At 41.4% G+C, this 25,544-nt stretch overlaps 1 protein-coding gene across 8 annotated transcripts; it reads right to left on the bottom strand.

The window, feature by feature from the left end:
- Positions 1–266: 266 nt before the first annotated feature.
- On the bottom strand, positions 267–23,884 carry Ptgr2 (prostaglandin reductase 2). Of its 8 annotated transcripts, none has more exons than XM_070030374.1 (11): positions 23,817–23,884; positions 23,195–23,293; positions 18,584–18,663; positions 16,525–16,643; positions 13,642–13,833; positions 10,154–10,324; positions 8,472–8,681; positions 6,599–6,720; positions 6,049–6,136; positions 3,018–3,057; positions 269–1,882 (listed from the first exon to the last, which is right to left on the bottom strand). In XM_070030374.1, the coding sequence occupies exons 3-11, from the start codon at positions 18,618–18,620 to the stop codon at positions 1,806–1,808; spliced, it is 1,056 nt and encodes a 351-aa protein (XP_069886475.1). In that variant the 5' UTR covers positions 18,621–18,663; positions 23,195–23,293; positions 23,817–23,884; the 3' UTR covers positions 269–1,805. The 8 variants fall into 8 exon arrangements, with proteins under 8 accessions (XP_069886520.1, XP_069886510.1, XP_069886527.1 ...); XM_070030363.1 differs by having other exon boundaries at positions 23,805–23,881; XM_070030382.1 differs by lacking the exon at positions 23,817–23,884 and adding an exon at positions 23,489–23,743.
- Positions 23,885–25,544: the final 1,660 nt, after the last annotated feature.

A 25,544-nucleotide genomic window follows, 5' to 3' on the forward strand; every position in this document is an offset into this window, starting at 1 on the left:
TCCTTTACCTAGTGGCTCATACCTGTAATCCCAGCTACTAAGGAGTCTGAGATCGAAGACACCACGAGCAGGAAAGGCCGGGAGACTTAACTCCAACTAACCACCAGAAAACCGGAAGTGGAACTGTGGCTCAAGTGGTAGAATGCTCGCCTTGAGCAAAAAAAAAGCTCAGGGACAGAGCCCAGGCCCCGAGTTCAAGTCCCGTGTGTAACGGGTGACAGAGGAGTATTGGGTACGCAGTGTTTTAGGAGATTATTTCTCTTTAGACAACCAAGAGTTTGAGGTAGGAGGCATTTTTTTTTTAAACTTCGAAACTCAAGCAAATCACAAATGGAAAAGTAGCTTGGGGAGTTATCAATATACAGAGAAGAGTCCCTTCAGGAAAGAAACAAGCATTAATAAGTACATCAATGCATCTTTAGCATTCAGATTTGCAACCATTGGTTAATTTGCCCAGTCTCATGATTTTCTTAAGGTGTCTCTGTTTTCTTGTGTTTTGTGGCGTTTTTGGTGCTCAGGATTGAATTGAAGGTCACTGCTGAACCAGTGAGTACCACCTCAGCTGCCACCACCCTCTCCTCCCCATTGTTTTTACTAGTGAATTCCAAGTGATATTCATGTGTCTTCTTGCCCTCCATTTTAGGACTATTTGACAGTGTAACTGCTGAATATAAAATAAGCATATGCTCCTATCAATATACAGTGTAGTATTAAGGTGCTATACATTAAATTATTTGGCAGAACACACATCTGGTCTCTTGGTCTCTCTATAAACTCAGCTTACATTATTTATCATCTCATACTATTCTGAACCAAGATCCTCTGCTCTTACATCCCCAAAAGTTTTCCACCCTCAAGCTTTACATACATGTTATACCATTCTCTTTTCCATCTATATGGAAAGACCATCCCAATTCTGTTGTTACGCAAGTTTCAATTTAAGAATTGTAAGACTTTTTTCAAATAAATGTTTACTGTTTCTCACAATAGAATGATTATTCAATTTTAAATACAAGTTAATTTTAAAATCGATTGCATATAACCAATTAACAGTTGTATTAAGTCTCCAGTAGTTCCAGAATATCTGATACAAATATCACCTATTAGTTTTAATCAGAAAAGTAGCCAGGTAGCCGGGCACTAGTGGCTCATGCCTGTAATCCTAGCTACTCAGGAGGCTGAGATCTGAGGATCGCGGTTCAAAGCCAGCCCGGGCAGGAAAGACCGCGAGACTCCTATCTCCAATAAACCACCAGAAAACCGGAAGTGGCGCTGTAGCTCAAGTGGTAGAGCGCTCGCCTTGAGCTGAAGAGCTGAGGGACAGCGCCCAGGCCCAGAGTTCAAGCCCCACGACCGACCAAAAACAAAACAAAACAAAGAAAAGTAGCCAGGTATGGTGGTACATTCCTGTAAATCTCTAATTCCAGCAGCTGGAATTAATCCCAGCACTCCTGCTAAAGTAGAATCATAAGTTCAAGGTCAGCCTGGACTGCATGGCAAGAGCTTGTCTCAAAAGCAAAACAAAAAGAAGAAATAATGTTGTAAGTAATCACATTAAGTATAGTGTGCATATGTGAAATATTTAGATAAAACAGAATTATGTGACTAAACAGCTTAATGATTACTAAAAAATCATTAAGAACTATTTATATTCTTAAATTTTAAGGCATAGTTCAAGTGGAAGAGCACCAACTGTCCTTGAGAGAAAAAGCCCAGTGAGCTGATGCTCTGAGTTTAGCCTCAATACCATCTCGAAAAGAAGAAAACCTGAAAAATGTTATTTCCTTGATGAAGATGTACATAGATTATAAAGAAGCATCTTCTGAAATGCAGACTATCTGCTTTCCAATGTTACCTCCTGTCATCATGGATTGGAATGCAGCTGAAAATTTTAAAAAAACAAAAATTAGATTATCTGAAAAGAAAAATGTCACCATCATTTTTATCAGAAAGTCACAAAATTATTTTGAATGATTTTTTCCAACAATATTAACTTATACATAAAAGCTTATAAGAAGGAAGCCCCACATGGTGACAAATGCATGTAATTCTAGCATTCTAAAGGCTGAGGCAAGATGATTCTGAGTTAGCAATTACCAGGTGAGTTCAAGGCTAACCTAGGATATATAGTAAATATGTCTCAAAAGCCAGAGGAAGTAGAGGAAGGGAGTCTGTCATAAAAGAAACACAACTGTTAAAAAGTCATCTGGGTATCAGTGACAGAGGCCTGTAATCCTAGCTTCTCAGGAAGCTGATATCTGAGAATCACTGTTTGAAGCCAGACTGACCAGGAAAATCCATGAGAGACTTACCTCCAATTAACCAGCTTTTTGAAGCTGAAGTAGAGGAGTGGTTCAAGCAGTAGAGTTCTGGCCTTAAGTGTAAAAGCTAAGGGACAATGCTTGGGCCCTGAGGTCAAGACCTAGTATTGGCATTAAAAAATAAAAATAAGCCGGGCGATGGTGGCTCACGCCTGTAATCCTAGCTGCTCAGGAGGCTGAGATCTGAGGATCACGGTTCAAAGCCACCCCGGGCAGGAGAGACCGTGAGACTCCTATCTCAAATAAACCACCAGAAAACCATAAGTGGCGCTGTAGCTCAAGTGGTAGAACGCTCGCCTTGAGCTGAAGAGCTGAGGGACAGCGCCCAGGCCCAGAGTTCAAGCCCCACGACTGACAAAAAAAAATAAAAATAAAAAACACATGGGCTATGGATATAGTCTAGTGGCTGAGTACTGGTGTAGCATGTGCATGGCCATGAGTTTGACCTCCAGCAACATAAAAACAAATAAAAAGAGAAAAATGAGCATGAGTTTGAGCTCCAACACCACAAAAATAAATATAAAGAGAAAAAATAATCGGGTATAATTCAGTGGGAGAACAAGTGTTTAGTATGCAAGAGGCCAAAGGTTCAATTTCTAGAACCAAAAAAAAAAAAAGAAAAAGAAAAAAGGAAAACAAACTCATCTGACAGCATTAAAGGAATGAGCACGAGTATATAATCTACATTTATCTTACCTCCCATGTTTTCCAATCCACTTATCACAGTCTCTTTGATCTATAAATAAAAATAGCTAGATTTAGTAAACTCCTATGTTTTTACTTAGCAGTTCCCACTTTTGTAAAAGGCAACATACTATTTAGAATTTTCCATCTAAAACTACTTATTTCTATGGATAACCCAGAAATGTTTCTTGTTGATATTTTTCCAACAAAATTTTATATGCCCATTGTCTAACCTTCAGTTATTAAAGATCACAAGCTATATATTTGTTTAAAAAAAATTCAGCCAGGCACCAGTGGCTCACCCTCAATTCTAGCAACTCAGAGGACTGAGACCTGAGGATCATGGTTCAAAGCTAGCCTGGGCAGGAAAGTCAGTAAGAGTCTTAATTTCCAATTAGCCACTAAAAAGCTTTGGCTCAAGAGGGAGAGCACTGGCTCAAGAACATCCTAGAAGCTGGGGGCTGGTGGCTATACCTGTAATCCTAACTACTCAGGGATCAGGAGGTTTGAAGCCAGCCCTGGCAGGAAAGTGGGGCTTGAACTCTGGACCTGGGCGCTGTCCCTCAGCTCTTCAGCTCAAGGCCAGCGCTCTACCACTTGAGCCACAGCGCCACTTCCTGTTTTCTATTGGTTAATTGGAGATAAGCTGCCCAGGCTGGCTTTGAACTGAGGTCCTCAGATCTCAGCCTCCTGAGTAGCTGGGACTACAAGCTTGAGCCACCGGCGCCCGGCTGTGAGACTCTTATCTCCAATTAATCACAGAAAAAGCCAGAAGTGGTACTGTGGCTCAAGTGCTAGCTTTGAGCAAAAGAGATAACACCTAGGCCCAGAATTCAAACCCCAGGACCAGCCAAAACAAAAACAAACAAACAAAAAAACACCCTAGAGGATGAACAAAATGACTCATACCTTTAATCCAACAAGGATCTTAGTTCAAGCCAGAACCCTTTTCAACAAATAGTTTCCAACCTATGATCCCATGTATTTCAGGAAATGTAGATAGAAGGATCCAAGTCCAGGCTGGCCCAAAGACAAAAACTGGGGTAGTCTATGTAAAAAAATAACCTAAAGCAAAAGGGGCCGATGTGTGGCTTAGTAGCTCAAAGGCCTGATTTGAACCTCAGTCCAAGTCCAGAAAAAGAACATCTTAGGAACTTAGTAATTTGTCCTGTGACCCTTCAGCACAATGTTCTTTTTACAGGCCCAGTGGGGAATGACATATTTCACTAGCAAGCCACAATTATGGAACCTAATGATAGCCCATATCAAGGTGGTGTATTTAACAATTCACTTTCCTATATACTACCCCTGCACACCACCTAAGGTCACATTTATCAGCCAAATATTATCAGTAATGACAGCATTTGTCTTGATATTCTAAGGTCACAGTGGTCTCTTCTTTTGTATCTCTAGTTCTTTTACCCATTTGTATACTACTATGTGATATAAACCCAACCATCTCCCTAGTGCCAGAGAAGAGATTGCACAGAGCTATAAAACAGAGTATCTCAGGAATGGACTTAGAAGCATGCCATGTGATGCTAAATTCAGAATAATCTGCATTATAGCTAGAATAAACTTGAAATTACTTTTATTGATTTTTTTTCTTTTTTTTGATGGTTATGGGGCTTGAACTCTGGGCCTGGGTGCTGTCCCTGAGCAATTCAGCCACAGTGTCACTTCCACTTCTAGCTTTCTCTGTGATTAATTAATTGGATTTAAGTCTCACAGCCTTTCCTAACTTTGAATGTTGATCCTCAGATCTCAGCCACCTGAGTAGCTAGGATTACAGGCAGGAGCCACCAGTGCATGGCAAGCAGGTTTTCTTTTCTTTTCTTTTTTTTCTTTTTTCTTTTTTTTGTCAATCGTGGGGCTTGAACTCTGGGCCTGGGCACTCTCCTTGCGCTTTTCAGCTCAAAGCTAGCTCTCTACCACTTGAACCACAGCACCACTTCCAGTTTTCTAGTGGTTAATTGGAGATAAGAGACTCACAGACTGTTCCTGCCCAGGATGGCTTTGAACCTCGATCCTCAGATCTCAGCTTCTTAGTAGCTAGATTACAGGCGTAAGCCACTGACTAGCAGGTTTTTTTTTTTTTTTAATGGAAAAGAGGCAAGAAAGCATTTATTAAAACTTTACCATGTGTGTATGCTAGCTAACTTTATAAACAGCACCTTAAAATTCCTACTGAATACTTCATTTTTATTCTGTAAGAGTCTAGTTAGATTAGGTAAAATTCATTACAGGAATTACTGAAGTTTTAATACCATGCTATAACTAAACCTAGGAACTGTTTTTCTAGTGAGGTAAAATGAGGAAATTTCAGACTTTCTTCCAAGCAAAATGAAAATATGCATGGTAAATATGATGGTAAAAATCCTAATTCCGGGTTTGTAAACTAGCATACCAGGCAAGGCGAATCCCCCAGTTTCATCTGGGAATGTCCCAATCATCAAGCTGTAGCTTGATAGTATTTGTATCTTCCTCCAAATCTTTTTTCTCATCCAAACGGCCAGAGAGAAGGACGAAAGAGAACTTGGTCATTCCTTGCCTTTCCACTTGTCCTTGTCCTTGCCTTTACCTTTACCTTTCACATCCTTGACATCATCTTTCTCTTTCTTAGGCAGTTTGAAACTTCCAATTTCCCTCTGTACCACTGTGCCTCGCCACCAGGCCTGGAGCTTTATGATGCTCTTCAATTCCAAGTCATTCTGTGCAATCTTCTTCCGAGTCTTCTCCTTTTCTATACAATCTTCCATAATGACCTGCTCATACTCCCTTATCATCTTTGCCAGTTCCTGAAGGTGTGCCAAGTCAGTGGCCTTTGCAGTCTGGAGAGCAGTTAATTGATTCTGTTTCATTTCTGTGTCCTTAGCAGGTTTTCTTAATTAGCAGGTTATAGTCATCTGGGAGGTAGTTTTATTCAGTATATACTTCTTTGAAGAATTTTTTACAATGAAGGAAATATATCTATAGTAAATTCAAATAATATAAAAGTATACCAACTACCAAAAAGGATAATAGTGATGAAGAACAGTTTTACCTTTAACTTTCCTTCTTTAAACCACTGACTCAGCTGTAGAATGCCAGGCTCAAACTTATCCTTGTAATTTAACACCAGAAATCTTTCCCTTTAGTAAGAAAAAGATAATCATCAGAGAACACAATAGAAGTGAGAACCCAAAATCAAATATTCCTGCCTCTAATATCTGTTAATCCTTAAAATATTAAGATTTAGTCATACCAACTCTGCTCAGTTAAGTTTTAGATATAGTTACAAGTTTAAGTATAATAAACCTCTGCTGTTTATGTCTGTCTAGCATCTACAACCCTATTTGGCAACAGCATTATGAATTTTCCTTAGGAGATACCACCTTCATAAGACCTAACCCAGGAAAGTCAAAGCCCATAAAGTATTAGTTTTCTGAAAGCTAGGTAACTAAAAGTTACCCATTGCACCAGTTTAAAAGTATATATTTTCAAGTTTTATTAAATAAAGAAAAACTAAGTGCAGAATGGTACATTTCATATACATGTAAGATAATTAAACCCCATTTAATGTGGTAATAAGAGCAAAGGAAAAGAACACAAACCTTGTAATGTTTCTTTCCTTTTGTATTGCCTCTGTGGCAGGGGACAGAGGGGGAGGATAAGGCACATCTTTATTGTACTGGGAAATCTGACCACACAGGATGACGTGGCTGTTCTGATTCATCTGTACAGAGAACAATGGAATATTATACATAAAATAAATACCTTCCCTAACAACTGATTTAATTGTTGCCTCAACAAAAGCCTCCTTGACCTCTATATTTAAACCTTTATTGCCAACTAACTGGGTTTGTTTTAAAGAGTAACCCATTTTATGGGATTTGTTTGTTTGTTATTGTCAGTCATAGGTCTTGAACTCTGGGCCCGGGGGCTGTCCCTCAGCTCTTCAGCTCAAGGCTAGTACTCTACCACTTGAGCCACAGTGCCACTTGCAGTTTTCTGGTGATTAATTGGAGATAAGAGTCTCATGTACTTTCCTGCCTGGGCTGGCTTTAAACCGTGATTCTCAGATCTCAGCCTCTTGAGTAGCTAGGATTACAGGTGTGGGCCACCTAGGGCCCAGCTCATTTTATGGTTTTTGTTTGTTTGTTTCTTGGTGGTAGTGGTGGTCCTGGTGCTTGAACTCTGGGCCTGGACGCTGTCCCTCAGCTCTTCAGCTCAAGGCAAGTGCGCTACCACTTGAGCCACAGCACCACTTCCGGTTTTCTGGTGGTTTATTGGAGATAAGAGTTTCACAGACTATTTTGCCCAGTCTGGCTTTGAGCCACAATCCTTAAATTTCAGCCTCCTGAGTAGCTAGGATTACAGGCATGAGCCACCAGTGCTCAGCTCATTTTATAGTTTTAAGAGTTTTAATTAACTAAAAATAAGTCCATTCCAAAATAATATAAAGGCAAATTAAAGTATGTAGTCAGCAAAATAATTATATTAGTTGTCAGTATTGTTGCTATTTTTATTAGTGGATGTGGTTTTTTTTTATTTAAATAATTTGATCTTAATTGCAGACAATTTACACATAGTAAAGGTCTATCTATTGTTAATAGTTCATTGGTGTTTTATACCATTATCAATAAAATACATAAGTATGTACAATCATATACCTACTCAAACTAGAGGCCATGGCTATGAGACTCATGATAAGTTAGGTCAGAACTTCCACCATTTCAGGGGCTGGGAAGGTGGCTCAGTGGTAGAGTGCATGCCTTGCAAGCATGAGGCCCTGGATTCGATTCCTCAGCACCACATAAACAGAAAAAGCGGGAAGTGGCACTGTGACTCCAGTGGTAGAGCACTAGCCTTAAGCTGAAGAGCTGAGGGACAGCGCCCAGACCCAGAGTTCAGGCCCCATGACCGGCAAAAAAAAAAAAAAAAAAGAACTTCCACCATTTCAAAAACACAGCCCTAAGTTTTCACAGAAACTTTTTTTTTTTTTTTTTTTTCTGTCATGGGGCTTGAACTCTGGGCTTGGGCACTGCCCTTTCGCTCTTCAGCTCAAGACTAGCACTCTACCACTTGAGCCACAGTGCCACTTGTGGTTTTCTAGTGGTTTATTGGAGATAAGAGTCTCACGGACTCTCCTGCCTGGGCTGGCTTTGAACTGTGACTCTCAGATCTCAGCCTCCTGAGTAGCTAGGATTACAGGTGTGAGCCACTGGTGCCTGGCCACAAAAATAATTTGAAGGTGAAAATGTAATATTACTAGGCAAGACCTAAACCTGGAGTTTAGAGTGCAAATCTGAAAGCAAATGAAAATTGGTCTCAGCAAGCTCTCCTGTGTCACTTCAATACAAACATTATTATATTGTCACTTAAATAAACTCTATAATTTTAGGTCCCCCCCCAGGATCATTTAAAAAAGACAACACAAGTAAAATGCATACTCAAATTTATAACAAATACAAGCCAGAAAACCACCTGACTTATCACTGTATCACTTATGTCACCACCAACGTTGTCAAAGTAAACATCCACTCCAGCTGGACACAATTCTTTGAGTTGTTCTGCCACATTCCCTCTTTTATAATTAATTGCAGCATCAAAGCCCAGTTCTGAGGTCAAAAGGATGCATTTCTCAGGTGTTCCACAAATTCCCACCACTCTGGAACAGCCCAGCAAACGGCCAATCTAAGGGGGAAATTTTCGAAAACTAAATGGCTTTATTATTTTTATATTTAAATGTTTAAATGTAAAAATACACAAGGTATTACAAATAAATGAGTAATCATCACAATTTAGGTTAGATTACACTGCTATATTAGCTATATGAAATTTGAAACCCAAAGAACTGAGACATCCTTAAAATTAAAACTGAATAAAAATTTTAAAAATCACAATTTAAATCTGATTTTATAGAATAGACCGAAAATATTGCTGTCTTACAGTTGAATATTTTTCAAGCCTGTGAGGAGCTAAAGTCATAGCTAAAGTATAGTGTCAGAGGCTTACCCCTATAATAACTACTCAGAAAGCTAAAAAACTGAGGATTATAGTTAAAAGCCACCTAGGAAGAAAAGTCCAAGAGATTCCTTTTGCAGTTAACTAGTACTGGAGGTAATGTTCAAGTGGTAAAGAATGATCTGTGAGAGCTGGGAAGGTTGCTCAGTGGTAGAGCGCTTGCCTTGCATGCAGGAGGCCCTGGGTTCGATTCCTCAGCACCACATAAGCAAAAAGAAAAAAGCCAGAAGTGGCGCTGTGGCTCAAGTGGTAGAGCCCTAGCCTAGAGCTGAGGGACAGTGTGCAGGCCCGGAGTTCAGGCCCCACGACCGGACCCAAAAAAAAAAAAAAAAAATCATCTGTGAGCAAGCAAGCCAATCAAGAGCATGATAAGAGGTCCTAAGTTCAAGTACCAGTCAAAAAAGGCCTAAATAAAGTATTTTGTTTCAATGATGCCCACGCAGTATTTATAAAATGATGAACTTTGTACAAGTCTATCAAAACATTTACTACATTTCTAGAATTTCATAATGCTTTCTTACTTAAGGATTTCTTACTTGAGAATTGTTTTTTCTTTTTATGCCAGTACTAGGGTTTGAACTTTAGATTTGTACTCCTGCTTAGCGTTCCAGCTCAAGACTGGCACTCTACCACTTGAGACATAACTCCACTTCTACTTTTTTGGTGGTTAATTGGAGGTAAGACTCTCATGGACTTTTAGCCTGGCTAGCTTCAAACCAAAATTTCAAGGATTTTTCTTTTTTCTTTTTCATATTATTATTAAAATAATTTTTTTTACTAGTCCTGGGGTTTGAACTCTGGGCTTGGGTGCTGTCTCTGAGCTTCTTTTGCTCTAGGAAAACGCTCTACTACTTGAGCCACAGCACCAATTCCAGCTATTTTGAGTAGTTTATTGGAGTTTCCTGCTTAGGCTGGCCCCGAGCCACAACCCTCAGATCTCAGCCTCCTGAGTAGCTAGAATTACAAGTGTGAGACACAAGCACCTTGCTATGCAAATAATTTTAAGTAGGTAATAACATTTCTACCAGAAATATGAGAAATAATAGCATAAATTTATTAATTAAAAATTACATAGGTACATCCAAAAATTCCCCGATGGCTACTTAAACAACAACAACAAAACTAAATCCTCAAAAATTTACCTGTCCAGCCAAGGATCCACAGGCACCAGCTGCTCCACTGACCACCATTGTCTGATTAGATCCAGCAATTATATGACCTCTTTCCTGCACTCCAATCAAGGAAGTCAAACCAGGCATACCTATAGCTCCAAGAAAATATGAAAGATGTCCATTCACAAGTTGTGGTTCTACCTAAAATAAAATACAGAGCTTTTTAACAATATTAGAAATTCCTATTTAAGACAGCAAAGCCTGATACCCAGTGGCTCATGCCTGTAATCCTAAATTATGCAGGAGGTTAAGGAAGTCCATGAGACTCTTATCGCCCATTAACCACAAAAATTAAAAAAGGCCAGAAACAGAGCTGTGGCTTTAAATGGTAGAGTGTTAGCCTGGTACACAAAAATTCAGGGACAGCGTCCAGGCCCAGCGTTCAAGCTCCAGGACCAACAACAACAACAAAAATATATTCTACCTATTATGGATTGGATCAGGTTCCCTATCCCAAGTTCTTACATATATCTCTGCCAGGTGCTAGTGTCTCATGCCTGTAATCCTAGGTACTTAGAGAGGCTGAGATCTGAAGATCACAGTTTGAAGCCAGCACAGGCAAGAAAGTCAGTGAGACTCTTAGCTCCAATTAATCAGAGAAAAAGCCAGAAGTGGCCCTGTGGCTCAAGTAGTAGTGCAGTAGCTTCGAGCAAAAAGGAGCTAAAGCACAGCACCCAGGCCCAGAGTTTGAGCCCCAGGACTGGCCAAACAAACAAACAACAAAACCACACATCCCAATGTAACTATATTGGAATTAGAGCTTTTAGGGTGACACTTTTAGGTCACAATGGTGCGGCCCTGATCCAATGCTCTTGTGCCCTTAGAAAAAGAAGCAGGCATAACATAGAAAACATACTCAGCCAGCCTGTGGTGATGTTATGACAGCCCAGACTAATAACTCATTATAATCCAACAGTAAGCCATTCTTTAGTCTTGTTAAAATTCCAATCTATTTATAAAGAGTAAAAAAAAATCCAAAAGACAAAAAATCAATAGTCTGTTTATGTTAACAACTTTAAAAATAATTCCTGCATTAAAAATAAAAACTATCCTTTCTTGTTAGTTCCTTATGTGTGTCAAAAGAAAGGAAATGCTTAATGGGAAAACACTAAGCAAAGTTGGAAGGCTTTTAAATTTCTGAGCAATTCCAAAGCAACCAGGACGAGGAACAATGGCACATCTGTAGTGCCAGCTACACAGGAGACCAACACAAGAAAACTGTATGAGCCCAAGAATTCAAGACCGGCCTAGGCAACAGTCTTGAGAACCTCATCTCCAAAGAAAGAGAGAGAGAGAGAGAGAGAGAGGGAGAGAGAGAGGGAGAGAGAGAGAGGGAGAGAGAGAGGGAGAGGGAGAGGGAGAGGGAGAGGGAGGGAGGAGAGGAGGAAGGAAGGAAGGAAGGAAGGAAGGAAGGAAGGAAGGAAGGAAGGAAGGAAGGAAGGAAGGAAGAAAGGAAGGAAGGAAGGAAAGGAAGGAAAGGAAAGAAAGGAAAGAAAGGAAGGAAAGAGAAAACCCCTCCAACTCCAACAGTTTACATTACTGATGCTTATAATAACAAAAGTGGCCAGGAATATAATCCCAGCTATTAGAAGACTGAAGCAGGAAAGTCTCAATTATACTGGCTTCACTAGTAAATAATATTACATACATGAAATATTTCTGTGTACTATCAACTTTCCAGTGAATCTGTTACCTTTATTCATGTACCGGCTTTAACTGATAGCCATTGAAAACTACTGCCAGCTTGCCAGCTGTGGTATGACAATTCTATAATCCTAGGAGTTGGCAGATTACACACAGGAGAAATTTAAAGCCGGCCTGGGCTAGATAGTGAGTTCCAGGCCAGTTTGAACTATATAGTTAGACCCTATCTTAAAACCAACCTGAAAAACTAATGAATACAAACTTATTTTATTTTATTATGATACTGAACTAAAAATAAACTGATTTACTGATTAATTTCAGATCTGCTAAATTTTAACCAAAATTATTCAATTTCTTAAAAAGACTAACTCTTCAAACACATGGCAGTCCATGGGCATATTAAGAGAGGCAAAGATTTTTTGTTATTGTTGTGTTCTACCACTCTGGAACTGAACCACAGAGCCTGGATAACAAGCACAGAGCCTTAGGTGTACCTAGGCAAATGCAGTATACAAGGCAGTTCTTGATTACAATTAGTATTTTTTTGTCAGTTGTGGGGCTTGAACTCTGGGCCTGGATGCTGTCCCTCCACTCTTCAGCTCAAAGCAAGTGCTCTACCACTTGAGCCATAGCACCACTTCCAGTTTTCTGGTGGTTAATTGGAAATAAGAGTCTCATGGACTTTCCTGCCCATACTGGCTTTGAACCACAATCCTCAGATCTTAGTCTCCTGAGTAGCTAGAATTACAGGTGTGAGCCACCAGTGCTCGGCTTGGTTACAATTCTTAATAGAAAGGTAGTAGTAGTCCAGTAGTGGAACAGGCAGTTGATGAGAAAACATCTATCTTTTCAAGCTACAATAGTTTTTGTGCAAGGTCAGCCTGGACTACACAGTGAGTTACAGTTCAGTTTGAGCTATATAGTGAGACCCTATCTCAAAAAACCAGAGGCCTAAATCAGAGCTGGTGGCTCATGCATGTAATTCTAGCTATTCAGGAGGCCAAGATCTGAGGATCAAGATCAAGATCTGAAACCAGCCTGGGCAGGAAAGATTGTGAGACTCTTATCTCTAGTTAACCACATACACAAAAAGCTGGAAGGATTGCTGTGACTCAAGTGTTAACAGTACCATACTTGAGCAAAAAAGCTAAGGGACAGCACCCAGGCCCTGAGTCCAAGACCTAGTACCCACATACATTCACACACATACACACACACATTTGTATTATTAATATTTTTCTAGACAGACACCAGTGGCTCATGTTGGTAATCCTAGCTACTCACAGCACTGGTGCCCGGCTTCAGGAAATTTGTTAATATATAAAGGAATTACCGCTTTTATAATATATTTTGGATGTTTAGCTCACGTTTTGCACATATAGTTTGAGAAATAAATGAAATATAGAGCCAGGCGCTGGTGGCTCACGCCTGTAATCCTAGCTACTCAGGAGGCTGAGATCTGAGGATCGCGGTTCAAAGCCAGCCCGGGCAGGAGAGACTGTGAGACTCCTATCTCCAATAAACCACCAGAAAACCGGAAGTGGCGCTGTAGCTCAAGTGGTAGAGCGCTCGCCTTGAGCTGAAGAGCTGAGGGATAATGCCCAGGCCCAGAGTTCAAGCCCCACGACCGACAAAAAAAAAAAAAAAAAGAAAGAAATATAGAAGATGATACCGTTTCTGGTAATATATGAACTCTTACATAAAGTTAGAGTCGAAAAAGTGGGAAGGAATATAGCTAAAATAAAATCATATAAGTGTAGAAAATAAGAATTACAAATGTGAAAAACATAAGATCGTTTTATATTATACATCACCTTTTCAAGGCCATCCCCATCTAGAATAGCTTTAGTTTGCCAGGGCCAATAAAAAGAAGTCACAACATTGCCTTTGGTTAAATTTGTGTGCTTGCTTTCTTCTACAATTCCAATACCGCCACCATCTACCACCTGAGACAGCTGCCAAGGTGCTAAATAATCACTGCCAGTGTCTTCATTCATCTTACAACGCTGAAAAGAGAAAGCATTAATTTTGTTAGCTAACATAATTTATTAATTTTTCTCAGTTGGTAAAAGTATAAGTCAAACAAATAGAAATAAAATTTGTTTATTTCCCTTTCCATTATTTTTTTTCTGGAAAAAAAAAAGTATAACTACTAAAGAATTATAATTATGCCAAGGGCCACACTTCGTAATCGTAGCTACTCAGGAGGCTGAGATCTGAGGTTCAAAAAGCCAGCCTGGGCAGGAAAATCTGTGAGACCCTTATCTCTAATTTAACGATCAAAAACCAAAGTACAGTTCAAATGCAACCTTAGGGTACAAAAAGTAAGGGAGAAGCAAGGTGCAGGTTTCTCACACCTGTAATCCTAGCTACTCAGGAGACTGAGAGCTGAGGATAGCAGTTTGAAGCCAGCCCAGCTTGGAAATTACCTGAGATTCTTATCTCCAATAAAATACTCAGAAAAAGCTGGAAGTGGTACAGTGGCCCTGAGTTCAAGACCTAGGACCAAGCTGAGCGCCAGTGGCTCACGCCCCGTAATCCTAGCTACTCAAGAGGCTGAGATCTGAGGATCAAGGTTCAAAGCCAGCCCCGGCAGGAAAGACTGTGAAACTCCTATCTCCAATAAACCACCAGAAAACCTTGAGTTGAAGAGCTCAGGGACAACGCCCAAGCCCAGAGTTCAAGCCCCGAGACCAACCAAAAAAAAAAAAGGCCCAGGACCACCACCACCAACGACAAATCTTAGGACAGCCCCCAAGTCTCGAGTTCAAGCCCCAGGACTGGCACAGAAAAAAAAAAGTAAGGGAGGTGCCTAGGCCCTGAGTTCAAGCTTCAGTACCCCCACAAACAAACAACAATAATAAAAACAGAGACACAGACCAATGGAACAGAATAGAGAGCCTAGAAATAAATCCACAAATTTACAGATTTCCAATAATGATGCTAGGAACATATAATGGCAAAAAGACAGTCTCTTTAATCACACTTGAAAAATAATATCACATACCGAATATAGAGCTCTTCATATTATATACAAAGAGTAGCTCAAAATGGGCTATAAGGCTAAAATATTATAACTAAAACTATAAAACTCTTAAAAGAAAACCACAGCTAAATCTTCATTATCCAGGGGGAGGCACAGACATTTTTTGTTGTTGGTCATGCGGTTTGAACTTAGGACTTGAGTTCTATTCCTGAGCACTTTTGCTCAAGGCTAGTTAACTGGAGATAAGAGTTTCACGGACTTTCCTGCCCAGGCTGGCTTTGAAACCCGATCCTAAGATCTCAGCCTCCTGAGTAGCTAGGATTACAGGTGTGAGCCACCAGCGCCTGGCTCAAAAACTTCTTAGGTACAAGACCAATTTTTATAGACTGGTTTTTTTTTTTTTGGTCTGGTAGTGGGCCTGAACTCTGGGCCTGGGCGCTGTCCTTCAGCTCTTCAGCTCAAGGCTAGCTCTCTACCACCTGAGCCACAGCACCACTTCCGGCTTTTTTCTTTTTGCTTATGTGGTGCTGGGGAATCGAACCCAGGGCCTCAAGCATGCAAGGCAAGCGCTCTACCACTGAGCCACCTTCCCAGCCCCAAGACCTGACTTATGTAACTAACCCCTCTGTACATCAGCTTTATAAGAACAATAAAAAAATTTAAGGTTAAACAGTTACCATAAGACTTAACAATTTTATTCCTAGGTATACACCTAGGATAAATAAAAGGTAGTCTGGGGCTGGGAAGGTGGCTCAGTGGTAGAGCGCTTGCCTTGCATGCATGAGGCCCTGGGTTCGATTCCTCAGCACCACATAAGCAAAAAGAAAAAAGCTGGAAGTGGCGCTGTGGCTCCAGTGGTAGAGCGCTAGCCTTGAGCTGAAGAGCTGAGGGACAGCGCCCAGGCCCAGAGTTCAGGCCCCACGACTGGGCCGAAAAAAAAAAGGTAGTCTAAACAAAAACTTGTATGTAGCATTTAGGGAGATTATAATGAAACTTGTGGTACTATTGATATACGCTAAAATAGAAAAAAATAGCAAAATATTCATAATAGCCAAACTGGAAATCCCCATGTCTACTAATTGATAAATCAATGATAAAATAGTGAATATCCAGATAATGCAAAATAATTCAGCAACAAAAAGAACTGATACATTATAGCTTAATTAACTTTGTAAATATACTACATAAAAGAAGCCAGACACAAAAGGTATATATTGTATGCTTCTACTTAAATGAAATGTATAGTACAGGTAAACCTAGGAAGAAAGAGTAAGTTAATAGATGTACCGGCATGATGTGCTGGAGAATCTCAAGTTAGGAGCTCCCCTGAGCTACATAGACTCTGTCTCAAAATAAGGAAAGAAACAGGGTTGGGAAAGAGGGTGAAAAAAGAGAAGCAGCAAGAGAAGAGTCTCATATACATAGCCAGCCTTATAAACCAGATCTGTCAGAGAATTTTCAAATATTTTACTACCTCCAAGCTATAAAAGAACCTGGCCAGCCATTATTTTTAGAAATATAATCCTTTTTACAAATCCATAAATATAATCCATTTTATCAATGTCAGTAAATAAGAATAAAGGCAATCCATAATTCTCAGTAACAAACATATAATTGCCCAAATATGCATCAGTCCTAAACATTACACAATAAAATTCTGATAGGGAAAAAATAATATTTTTCACCAAGTTACAACACCTTTGATTCTTACCATGTAAGGATCCACAGAAAGATAAAGAGTTCTGACTCGCACTTGTCCTTCATTGATGCTCTCTGGTAAAGTGACTTCTTCCATTCGGAAATTCTCTGCTACTGGATTACCATTTTTCCCTAAAATATCAGTCAAAAACATGAATTCAGTTAAGCACCAGTGGCTCACGCTTATAATTCTAGCTACTCAGGAGGCTCTGAAGCTCGACATTCGAAACAAGCCTAGACAGAAAAATCTCCAAAACTCTCTTAATCTCTAACTAACCCAGAAAAAAAGATCAGCCTTGAAGCATAGATCAAGTGGTAGACTGCTAGCCATGGGTGAAAAACTGAAGCCAAAGATAAGGTCCTGAGTTCAAGCACATACCAACACACACACACACACACACACACACACACACACACACACACACACACACACACACACACACACACACACACACACACACACACACACACACACACACACACACACACACACACACACACACACACACACACACACACACACACACACACACGTAGAAATATATCAGCCAAAATAAAATATTAGGTAAGTTATTTCCTCCTTTTAAAAAGCAGATGCTTAAATGAACTTTTTTATAGTAAAGTCTTAAAATCTAGGAAATTAAAAAAAAAATTTTTTGGGGGTCCAGTCATGGGGCCTGAACTCTGGGCCTGAGCACTGTCCCTTAGCTCTTCAGCTCAAGGCTAGCGCTCTACCACTGGAACCACAGCGTCACTTCCGGCTTTTTTCTTTTTGCTTATGTGGTGCTGAGGAATCGAACCCAGGGCCTCATGCATGCAAAGCAAGCACTCTACCACTGAGCCACCTTCCCAGCCCCAGAAATTAAAAATTTTAACATATAAGGAAAAGGTATAAAGAAATGTCATCACTAAATATTTGCTTTATGTTTAACAGAAACAAACTTCCTGGTCAAAAAATAATTAAATTTCTAAGGTGAGACATGAATACAAAGATCTTAATTGATGGGCATGGTGATACAGAACTCCGAGCTACTCAGGATGCACAAGTAAGAAAATAAAAAATCCAAGGTTGCTCAGACAATAAAAGTAAGCCCCTATCTGAAAAGTAACTAAAGCAAAAGGGACTAATTCAAGTAGTAGAGCACTTACCTAGCAAGCATAAAGCCCTGAGGTACCACTAAAAATAAATAAATATATCTTAACCTAATTACTCACTTCATTAAAACTGAGGTCAGAAAAGTTGAACAACTTTTTCTGGACACAGTAGTAGATGCAGCAAAACCAAGGTATCAGTGGCCTCAAACTTCTCAGACCCCAAACCCCTTATCTAAGTTTTTATGATTCAAGAAATTGTCAGCACTGATATGTCAGTGTATTTCACATAAAACAGAAAAGCAAATTTTAAAAATCAACAATACATACTATAAAGAAAAATTCATGCATATTAGTAATAAAATCTTCCAAGAATATCAACAAATGGCATTACATTGTTTAGTTTCTTCTGACATATTTACTAGTCTTAATATCGTACTACTTTGCTAAAGGCTAGCGCTCTACCACTTGAGCTACAGTGCTACTTCCAGCTTTTTCTGTTTATGTGGTACTGAGGAATTGAACCCAGGGCTTCATGCATGCTAGGCAAGTACTCTACCACTAAGCTACAATCCTCACCCTTCACTGTTCTATTTTAATAGTTGTCAACAACCTACTTCTATATTCATCCCTTTCATTTTCTTCTTGTTAGCCCAAACCCTTCTCACTACTACTGAGCCTCTAACAGAGCTCATTTCTCTTTCCCATACCTTCCAAACTCTATTAATCATCTGTTTTCATTGAAGTTCTTCATGTTGTCATATATAATTGCAATGTATCTCAATATGCATCCCCTATCCTTTTTCCTTCCTTCTCCCCTTCTCCTAAATAGCCCCTTAGATTCATGTTCTCTATGAATCCATATATATTTAATTATATGGATGGATTTATATATATGTAATCATATTAATTTTTACCTTTTTATTCACTGAAAATTGTTAAAGACTGAAGTTGTTCACTAACCATTGACAAATACATACCAGGTCGGGAATTCAATACCACTCTTTGTACAATCATCACTCTGTGCAGCAGTGTCACAAATTTCAATATAAAATAATCCCTATAAATAAAAAAATTAAATCACTAGAAAGATCTGCAGTATTTAATCATTTAAAACAAAAAAGAAGTCCAATTGTGCTTCTGAAGAAGAAAAAATTATGTTTAGGATCCAAAAAGGATATACCACCCTGTACAAGTCTGCCTCCTAAGGCAAAGAGAAGAAAACTAAATGTAGTTAGAATCTTGAGCTAGTAGGAATAAGTTCCCTGAAGGCTGAATGAATCAAAATGGTTTTGCCTCAGATAATTCAAGGACATTCATCTTCACACCATTTTGATTTAGCATCCTACTACAAATTTGATTAAAAGAAAAACATGATATATTCCTCTAGAGCTAGTCAGTTGATCCAGTAACAAAATAAAATGATTAACCGGGGATCAGGATATAGCTCAGTAGTAGATCTCTTGCCTAACATATATAAGGGCCTGGATTCAATCCCAAGCACCACCACAATCACCAGAAAAGAAAATTAAAAAGTTTACATGAGTCGAGTGCCTGTGACTCACACTTGTGATCTGAGGATTGCAGTTCAAAGCCAGTTCAGGCAGGAAAGTCTGTGAGACTCTTCTCTCCAATAAACTACTCAGAAAACAGGAAGTGGTGCAGGGGCTAAGGTGGTAGAGCACTATCCTTGAGCTGAAGAGCTGAGGGACAGCGCCCAGGCCCAGAGTTCAAGCTCCATGACCAACAACAACAAAAAGTTTACTTGAGCTATAACTAAACTTTGAGAGCTTGTCTGAAGATTCTACCAGGGGAGAGCTGCTACTAGCATAACCTTGACGGAAGAATAGTCCTTCTGTATGGGGAATGGTCACCCACAGCTTCAGGAAGGAGAGAGGGGACAGGTATCTAGCCTACTCAACCCTGGTGAACAATGGAATGACAGATGTCAAAGCCAGACTGCCTTCACATCTACTTTAACTAAATTTTAAAGGATCTTTTATTCACTCATTAAAATAGAAATGGGGCTGGGAAGGTGGTTCAGTGGTAGAGTGCTTGCCTTGCATGCATGAGGCCCTGGGTTTGATTCCTCAGCACCACGTAAGCCAAAAGAAAAAAGCCGGAAGTGGTACTGTGGCTCAAGTGGTAGAGCGTTAGCCTTGAGCTGAAGAGCTGAGGGACAGCACCCAGGCCCAGAGTTCAGGCCCCAAGACTGGACCCAAAAAAAAAAGTCTCACAGCCTGTCCTGCTCAAGCTGGCTTTGAATTGTGATCCTCAAATCTCAGCCTCCTAAGTAGCTGGGATTATAGGCATGAGCCACCTTGCCCAGCCACAGGACTTGGTTGTAGAGTGCTTGCCTTGCATGCATGAGGCCCTGGGTTCAATTCCTCAGCACCATATAAACAGAAAAGTCCATTAGTGGCACTGTGGCTCAAGTGGTAGAGAGCTAGCCTTGAGCTAAAGAGCTGAGGGACAGTGTCCAGGCCCAGAGTTCAGCCCCATGAATGACAAAAAAAGAAAAAGAAAAGAAAAGAATACATTTTATTGTTTCCCTTTTTTTTTTTTTTTTTTTTTTTGGTCGGTCGTGGGGCTTGAACTCTGGGCCTGGGCGCTGTCCCTCAGCTCTTCAGCTCAAGGTCCCTCAGCTCTTCAGCTCAAGGTGAGTGCACTACCACTTGAGCTACAGTGCCACTTCCGGTTTTCTGGTGGTTTATTGGAGATAGGAGTCTCACGGTCTCTCCTGCCCGGGCTGGCTTTGAACCGCAATCCTCAGATCTCAGCCTCCTGAGTAGCTAGGATTACAGGCATGAGCCACCAGCGCCCAGCTTCTTTTTTTTTTTTTTTTTTGTCAGTCATGGGGCTGTCCCTCAGCTCTTCAGCTCAAGGCTAGCGTTCTACCACTTGAGCTACAGTGCCACTTCTGGTTTTCTGGTGGTTTATTGGAGATAAGAGTTTCATGGCCTTTCCTACCTGGGCTGGCTTTGAATCTGGATTCTCAGATCTCAGCCTCCTGAGTAGCTAGGATTACAGGTGTGAGCCACCAACACCTGGCTTGTTTTGCTATTTTTTGGGGGAAGGGGGGATGGTCCGGTCGTGGGGCCTGAACTCTGGGCCTGGGCACTGTCCCTCAGCTCTTCAGCTCAAGACTAGCGTTCTACCGCTTGAGCCACAGCGCCACTTCCGGCTCTTTTCTTTTGGTTTATGTGGTGCTGAGGAATTGAACCCAGGGCCTCAGGCATGCAAGGCAAGCGCTCTACCACTGAGCCACCTTCCCAGCCCTTGTTTCGCTATTTTTTATAATATTCATATTTATGATCTCATTGGTTAGGACAGAAATGGCTAGCTGTCTTCTATTCTATTTTCTTCTGGATACCATGTTGCCCAGATAAAAGTATATTTCTCAGCTTCCTTTTAAAGCAAACCTCAGAATCATCCCATTTCTCCTCAAAATCCCTGTCAAGCATCTCTGTTAGCAGGACTATTTTCAACTTAAATACTATGCCATTGCTCCTAACTGAATTAATAGTACAGGTAATTCATCTAACACCTAGTGAAGAAGTGAACAAACTTTCTGATTGTCTCAAAGATGCATTTTTAGAGTCAACCCATCAGAAAGCTTCAAGATTCACATATTACATTGAATCTCCCACCCTTATTTCATACTATTACTTTGTCTCTTCACTCTTTTGTCTCTAAGATATCCTCTGATTGCTTCCTCATAGTATCATTTATCTTGTTCTTTCTTCCTCCCTTACTTGACACTGGTGGATTCTAAAGGTGATATAAGTACATAGGTAAGATTTTTTTTTTCAAGTAATCTATTATATTGCCCAGGCAGATTCTGTCTTTTGGGCTCAAGTGATATTCTTGGCTTAATTGTTGCTTCTTTTTTTTTTTTTTTTGGGGGGGGGGGGGAAGGGTCAGTCATGAGTCTTGAACTCTGAGCTTGGGCACTGTCCCTGAGCTCTTCAGCTCAAGGCTACCTCTCTACCACCTGAGCCACAGCACCACTTCCAGTTTTCTGGTGCTTAATTGGAGATAAGAGTCTCACAGACTTTCCTGCCTAGGCTGGCTTTGAACTAAGATCCTCAGATCTCAGCCTCCTGAGTAGCTATGATTCACAGGCATGAGCTACTGGTGTCCAGCTTTGCCTTAGCTTCTTGATTAGCTAGGATTATAAGAATGCCATCACACCCATCCGCAGAGAAATTTTCTATTGAATCACCATATGGAAAAATTACCTCAACAGTAAAGAGCAAAGTTTACCCAAAGTTGGTTCAAACTGACTTTAAATGGTGAAAATATCTTTCAATTATAAGCCAGGTGCCAATGGCTCACAACTGGGCAGAATCCTAGCTACTCAGGAGGCTGAGATCTGAAGATCACTGTTCAAAGCCAGCCTGAGAAGAAAAGTCCCTATGAGACTTATCTCCAATTAACCACCAGAAAACCAGAAATGGCTTAAAGTAGTACAGGGGTCGGCTTGAACAAAATAGCTCAGGAATAGCACCCAAGCCTTGAGTGTAAACCCCTTCACACAGACACAGACACACACACACACACACACACACACACACACACACACACACACAAATTCAAATTGGCTGGGAAAGTGGCTCAGTGATAGAGAGCTTGCCTTGCATGCATGAGGCCCTGGGTTCCATTCCTCAACACCACATAAGCAGAAAAGGCTGTAAGTGGCACTGTGGCTCAAGTGGTAGAGTGCTAGTCTAGAGCTGAAGGGCTGAGGGACAGCGCCCAAGCCCAGAGTTCAGGCCCCATGACCAACAACAACAACAACAAAATTCAAATTAAGTTTAATATTTGTCCTTTTTCTAATTTCAATGTTATATTCTACTTTAAAGTATGCACAATCCTAGCATTAACCTATAATCCTGGCAGTGGAGAGGCTGAGGGAGAAGAATCATGAGTTTGAGGACAACCTGGACTACAGAGTAAAGCCTTGGCTCAAAATACCAAGAGCTGAGGATGTAGCTCAATAGTAGAATACTTTCCTCGCTCTGAGTTTGATCCCAGCAACAAAAATAAGTAAGATTTGTGTATTGTAGAATTTGTCAAAACATTGCTTTGCAGTATGAAAATACACTATTATAGTTATCTCCCTCTGCATTAAAAAAGTGCCAAACACAATTAATGAATGCAAGATTACTTTTGTGATATCCCTTAACACAACAAACATTAAAAATAGAAACTTCATTTAGTCACACGATTAGCATTTAAAATAAGGTACACCAAATTCAAGATCTCAAGGAAATGAGGGAGAAACTCAGCAAATCCGATCTGCCTGAGTACTATTTCAAAATAATGCCAAAACAGTGCCAAGCAACTGTAAGATTCGCTTTGATGCCAGTCCCGGGTGTCTTGTGTTGCAATTTAAGAGAGAAAGTTCATTTACGAACAGAGGATGTGTCCTGGTTCTAACCAAGTGGAATCTTGGAAAAGTTCCGTCTCTCAGCTTGTTTCCCTAGTTTTCCTAGGTGCCACAAAACAGGGCTTGAAGAATTTTATTATCGTGTTTAACTACAACTCCTGGCCCAAACACCCACAAGAGGTTAATATCTCTGCTTTACCGTGTAGGAAGCGAAGTCAAGTAATTTGCCCCAGGTGGAACGACGCTAGAATTCGAACTCTCAACAGATTTTGAGTTATGAATTTTCTCCTATGTGGGGCTGGAAGGAAAACACATCAAGATTCACACTTGCAGAGCCAGACGAGTGCTCTCCCTCTGACCTGCACCCCCAACACCTTTGAGTAGACGCGCTTCTCCGTCCTTGCTCGGTTCAGTGGGTCGGTCACGAAGGTCCGCTGCCCGGGCCTGACCGCGCTCTCCCACAGCCCAGCCCTCCTCCAGAGCACCCCATTACCCAGTGCTCGTAGGAAACTAATCACCCGTAGCTGTACCCCACAACGTCAAACTAAGAGAATGAAGCCTCCGGCCAGCTCTGTGCAAGGATTCAAGTCCGCGCCCCGATCGATCCATGGTGTCAGCGCCCAGAGACACCGCCAGCACAGTTTTATCCCAACTGGAGGTCGCTTGCCCCTCACAGTTCTTAATAAAACGCCTTCTCCTGCATTCCCGATCCTAGCGTCCCAGGCAATACCGCCAGCGCCCCGCCGGGAGCTCCGGGAGGCAGCGCGCGGGCGCTCCGGATGCCCCCCTCGGGGACCTGCCGCGCTCACCGCGATCCTCACCGCGCGCCCGCCACAGGCGGCTTCCAGTGCCCGACCGTCCCGCACCTTCCCACAGCGGAGGGGGTCTCGCGAGATTTGACGAGGCCAGACTACGACCTTGCCTTCTGGTCACACTGCGCAGGCGCAAGATTACTCTGCCCCACCCCCATCCCACCCCAGACACACAGACACACAGACGGACAGACAGACAGACAGGCACAAACACACACAGACACACACACACACACACATACATACACATACATACATACATAAATACATACATACATAAATCAGGGCCGGGATTTAAAGTTTTGAGAGGATTCCAGCCCCGCCGTCCTCGCGGGGACCGGGAGGGAAGGGGGGACGGGACCCCACTTCGAAGGATTACAAACTAACTGGGACTGGTGTCCTGTGAATTCCCCTGCCTTCCGGTCCAAAGAGTAAACTGTTCGACCTTGACCAGAAAATTCACATCCGTCATCTGTCAGTCCTTGAAGGGCTGTGTCTGTGCCAGTACTGAGGTTGAACGCAGGACCCTATCTCCAGCCCCTCCCCCCTTCCCCCTCCCCCCCCCCCCCCCCCCCCCCGTCGTGGGGCCTGAACTCTGGACCTGGGCGCTGTCCCTCAGCTCTTCAGCTCAAGACGTCTGGATTCAGGTGTTTGTTTTTGTCAGTCATGGGGCTTGAACTCTGGACCTGGGCACTGTCCCTCAGCTCTTCAGCTCAAGACGGCTGGATTCAGGTGTTTGTTTTTGTCAGTCATGGGGCTTGAACTCTGGACCTGGGCACTGTCCCTCAGCTCTTCAGCTCAAGACGGCTGGATTCAGGTGTTTGTTTTTGTCAGTCATGGGGCTTGAACTCTGGACCTGGGCACTGTCCCTCAGCTCTTCAGCTCAAGGCTAGCGCTCTACCACTTGAGCCACAGCACTACTTTCGGCTTTTTTCTGCCGAGGAATCAAACCCAGGGCTTCATGCATGCGAGGCAAGCACTCTACTACTGAGCCACCTTCCCAGCCTGTCTTCTTGTTCTCATAGCTAATGCTCTAACCACTTGAAACACATCTTCAGTCCAGTTTTTCTTCTGGTTAACTAGAGATGACGTCTCACAGACTTTTCTAGTCTGGCTTTGAACTCTGATCTTCAGATTTCTTCCTCCTGAGTAGCTAGGATTACAGGTGTGAGCCAGTAGCCCAGTGCTCTACCACTATACTATATTCATTCTATCTCCACCCTTTCTTTCCCTAAGCCTTTACCTCCCTCTTCCACTACTTTACCCTCGTGAGAGTGCTGTATCAGAAACACAGACAGACTTGTGACTTTCCACAAAGTCATAATTTATTGGATAACAAATTTACAGTCTACATCAATTTCATTTCATACTACAGGTTCTTTTACTCTAAATTACTAATTACTCTCAGATCACACATTAAGATAGCTGAGCTACAGAGTTCAAAGAGGCCTTGTTGTCTAAAGCCAGAGCAGAGCATGGACACAGCTGTAAAAAGGTCATTACAGGCAGATACGACACTGGTAACAAACTCTGGCACAGCTGTCACAGAGCTGCTGAGGTCCAGTTGTGTGAAAAGGTTCAATGCCAACTGAAAGTGTACAGCTGATTTCAAGCACAGATATGTTTTCCGAGTCTAGGCACAGAGATGATTTGGGGGCTAACTAGGTACAGAAGCATGGCAATTCTGACAGCAGTTTCACAATTCAAGTGGGCCTTGTGGAGCAGGTGATTAGGCTG

Source organism: Dipodomys merriami, unplaced genomic scaffold (genome assembly GCF_024711535.1).
Source record: "Dipodomys merriami isolate MVZ:Mamm:240054 unplaced genomic scaffold, mDipMer1.0.p SCAF_1, whole genome shotgun sequence".
Classification (NCBI taxonomy): domain Eukaryota; kingdom Metazoa; phylum Chordata; class Mammalia; order Rodentia; family Heteromyidae; genus Dipodomys; species Dipodomys merriami.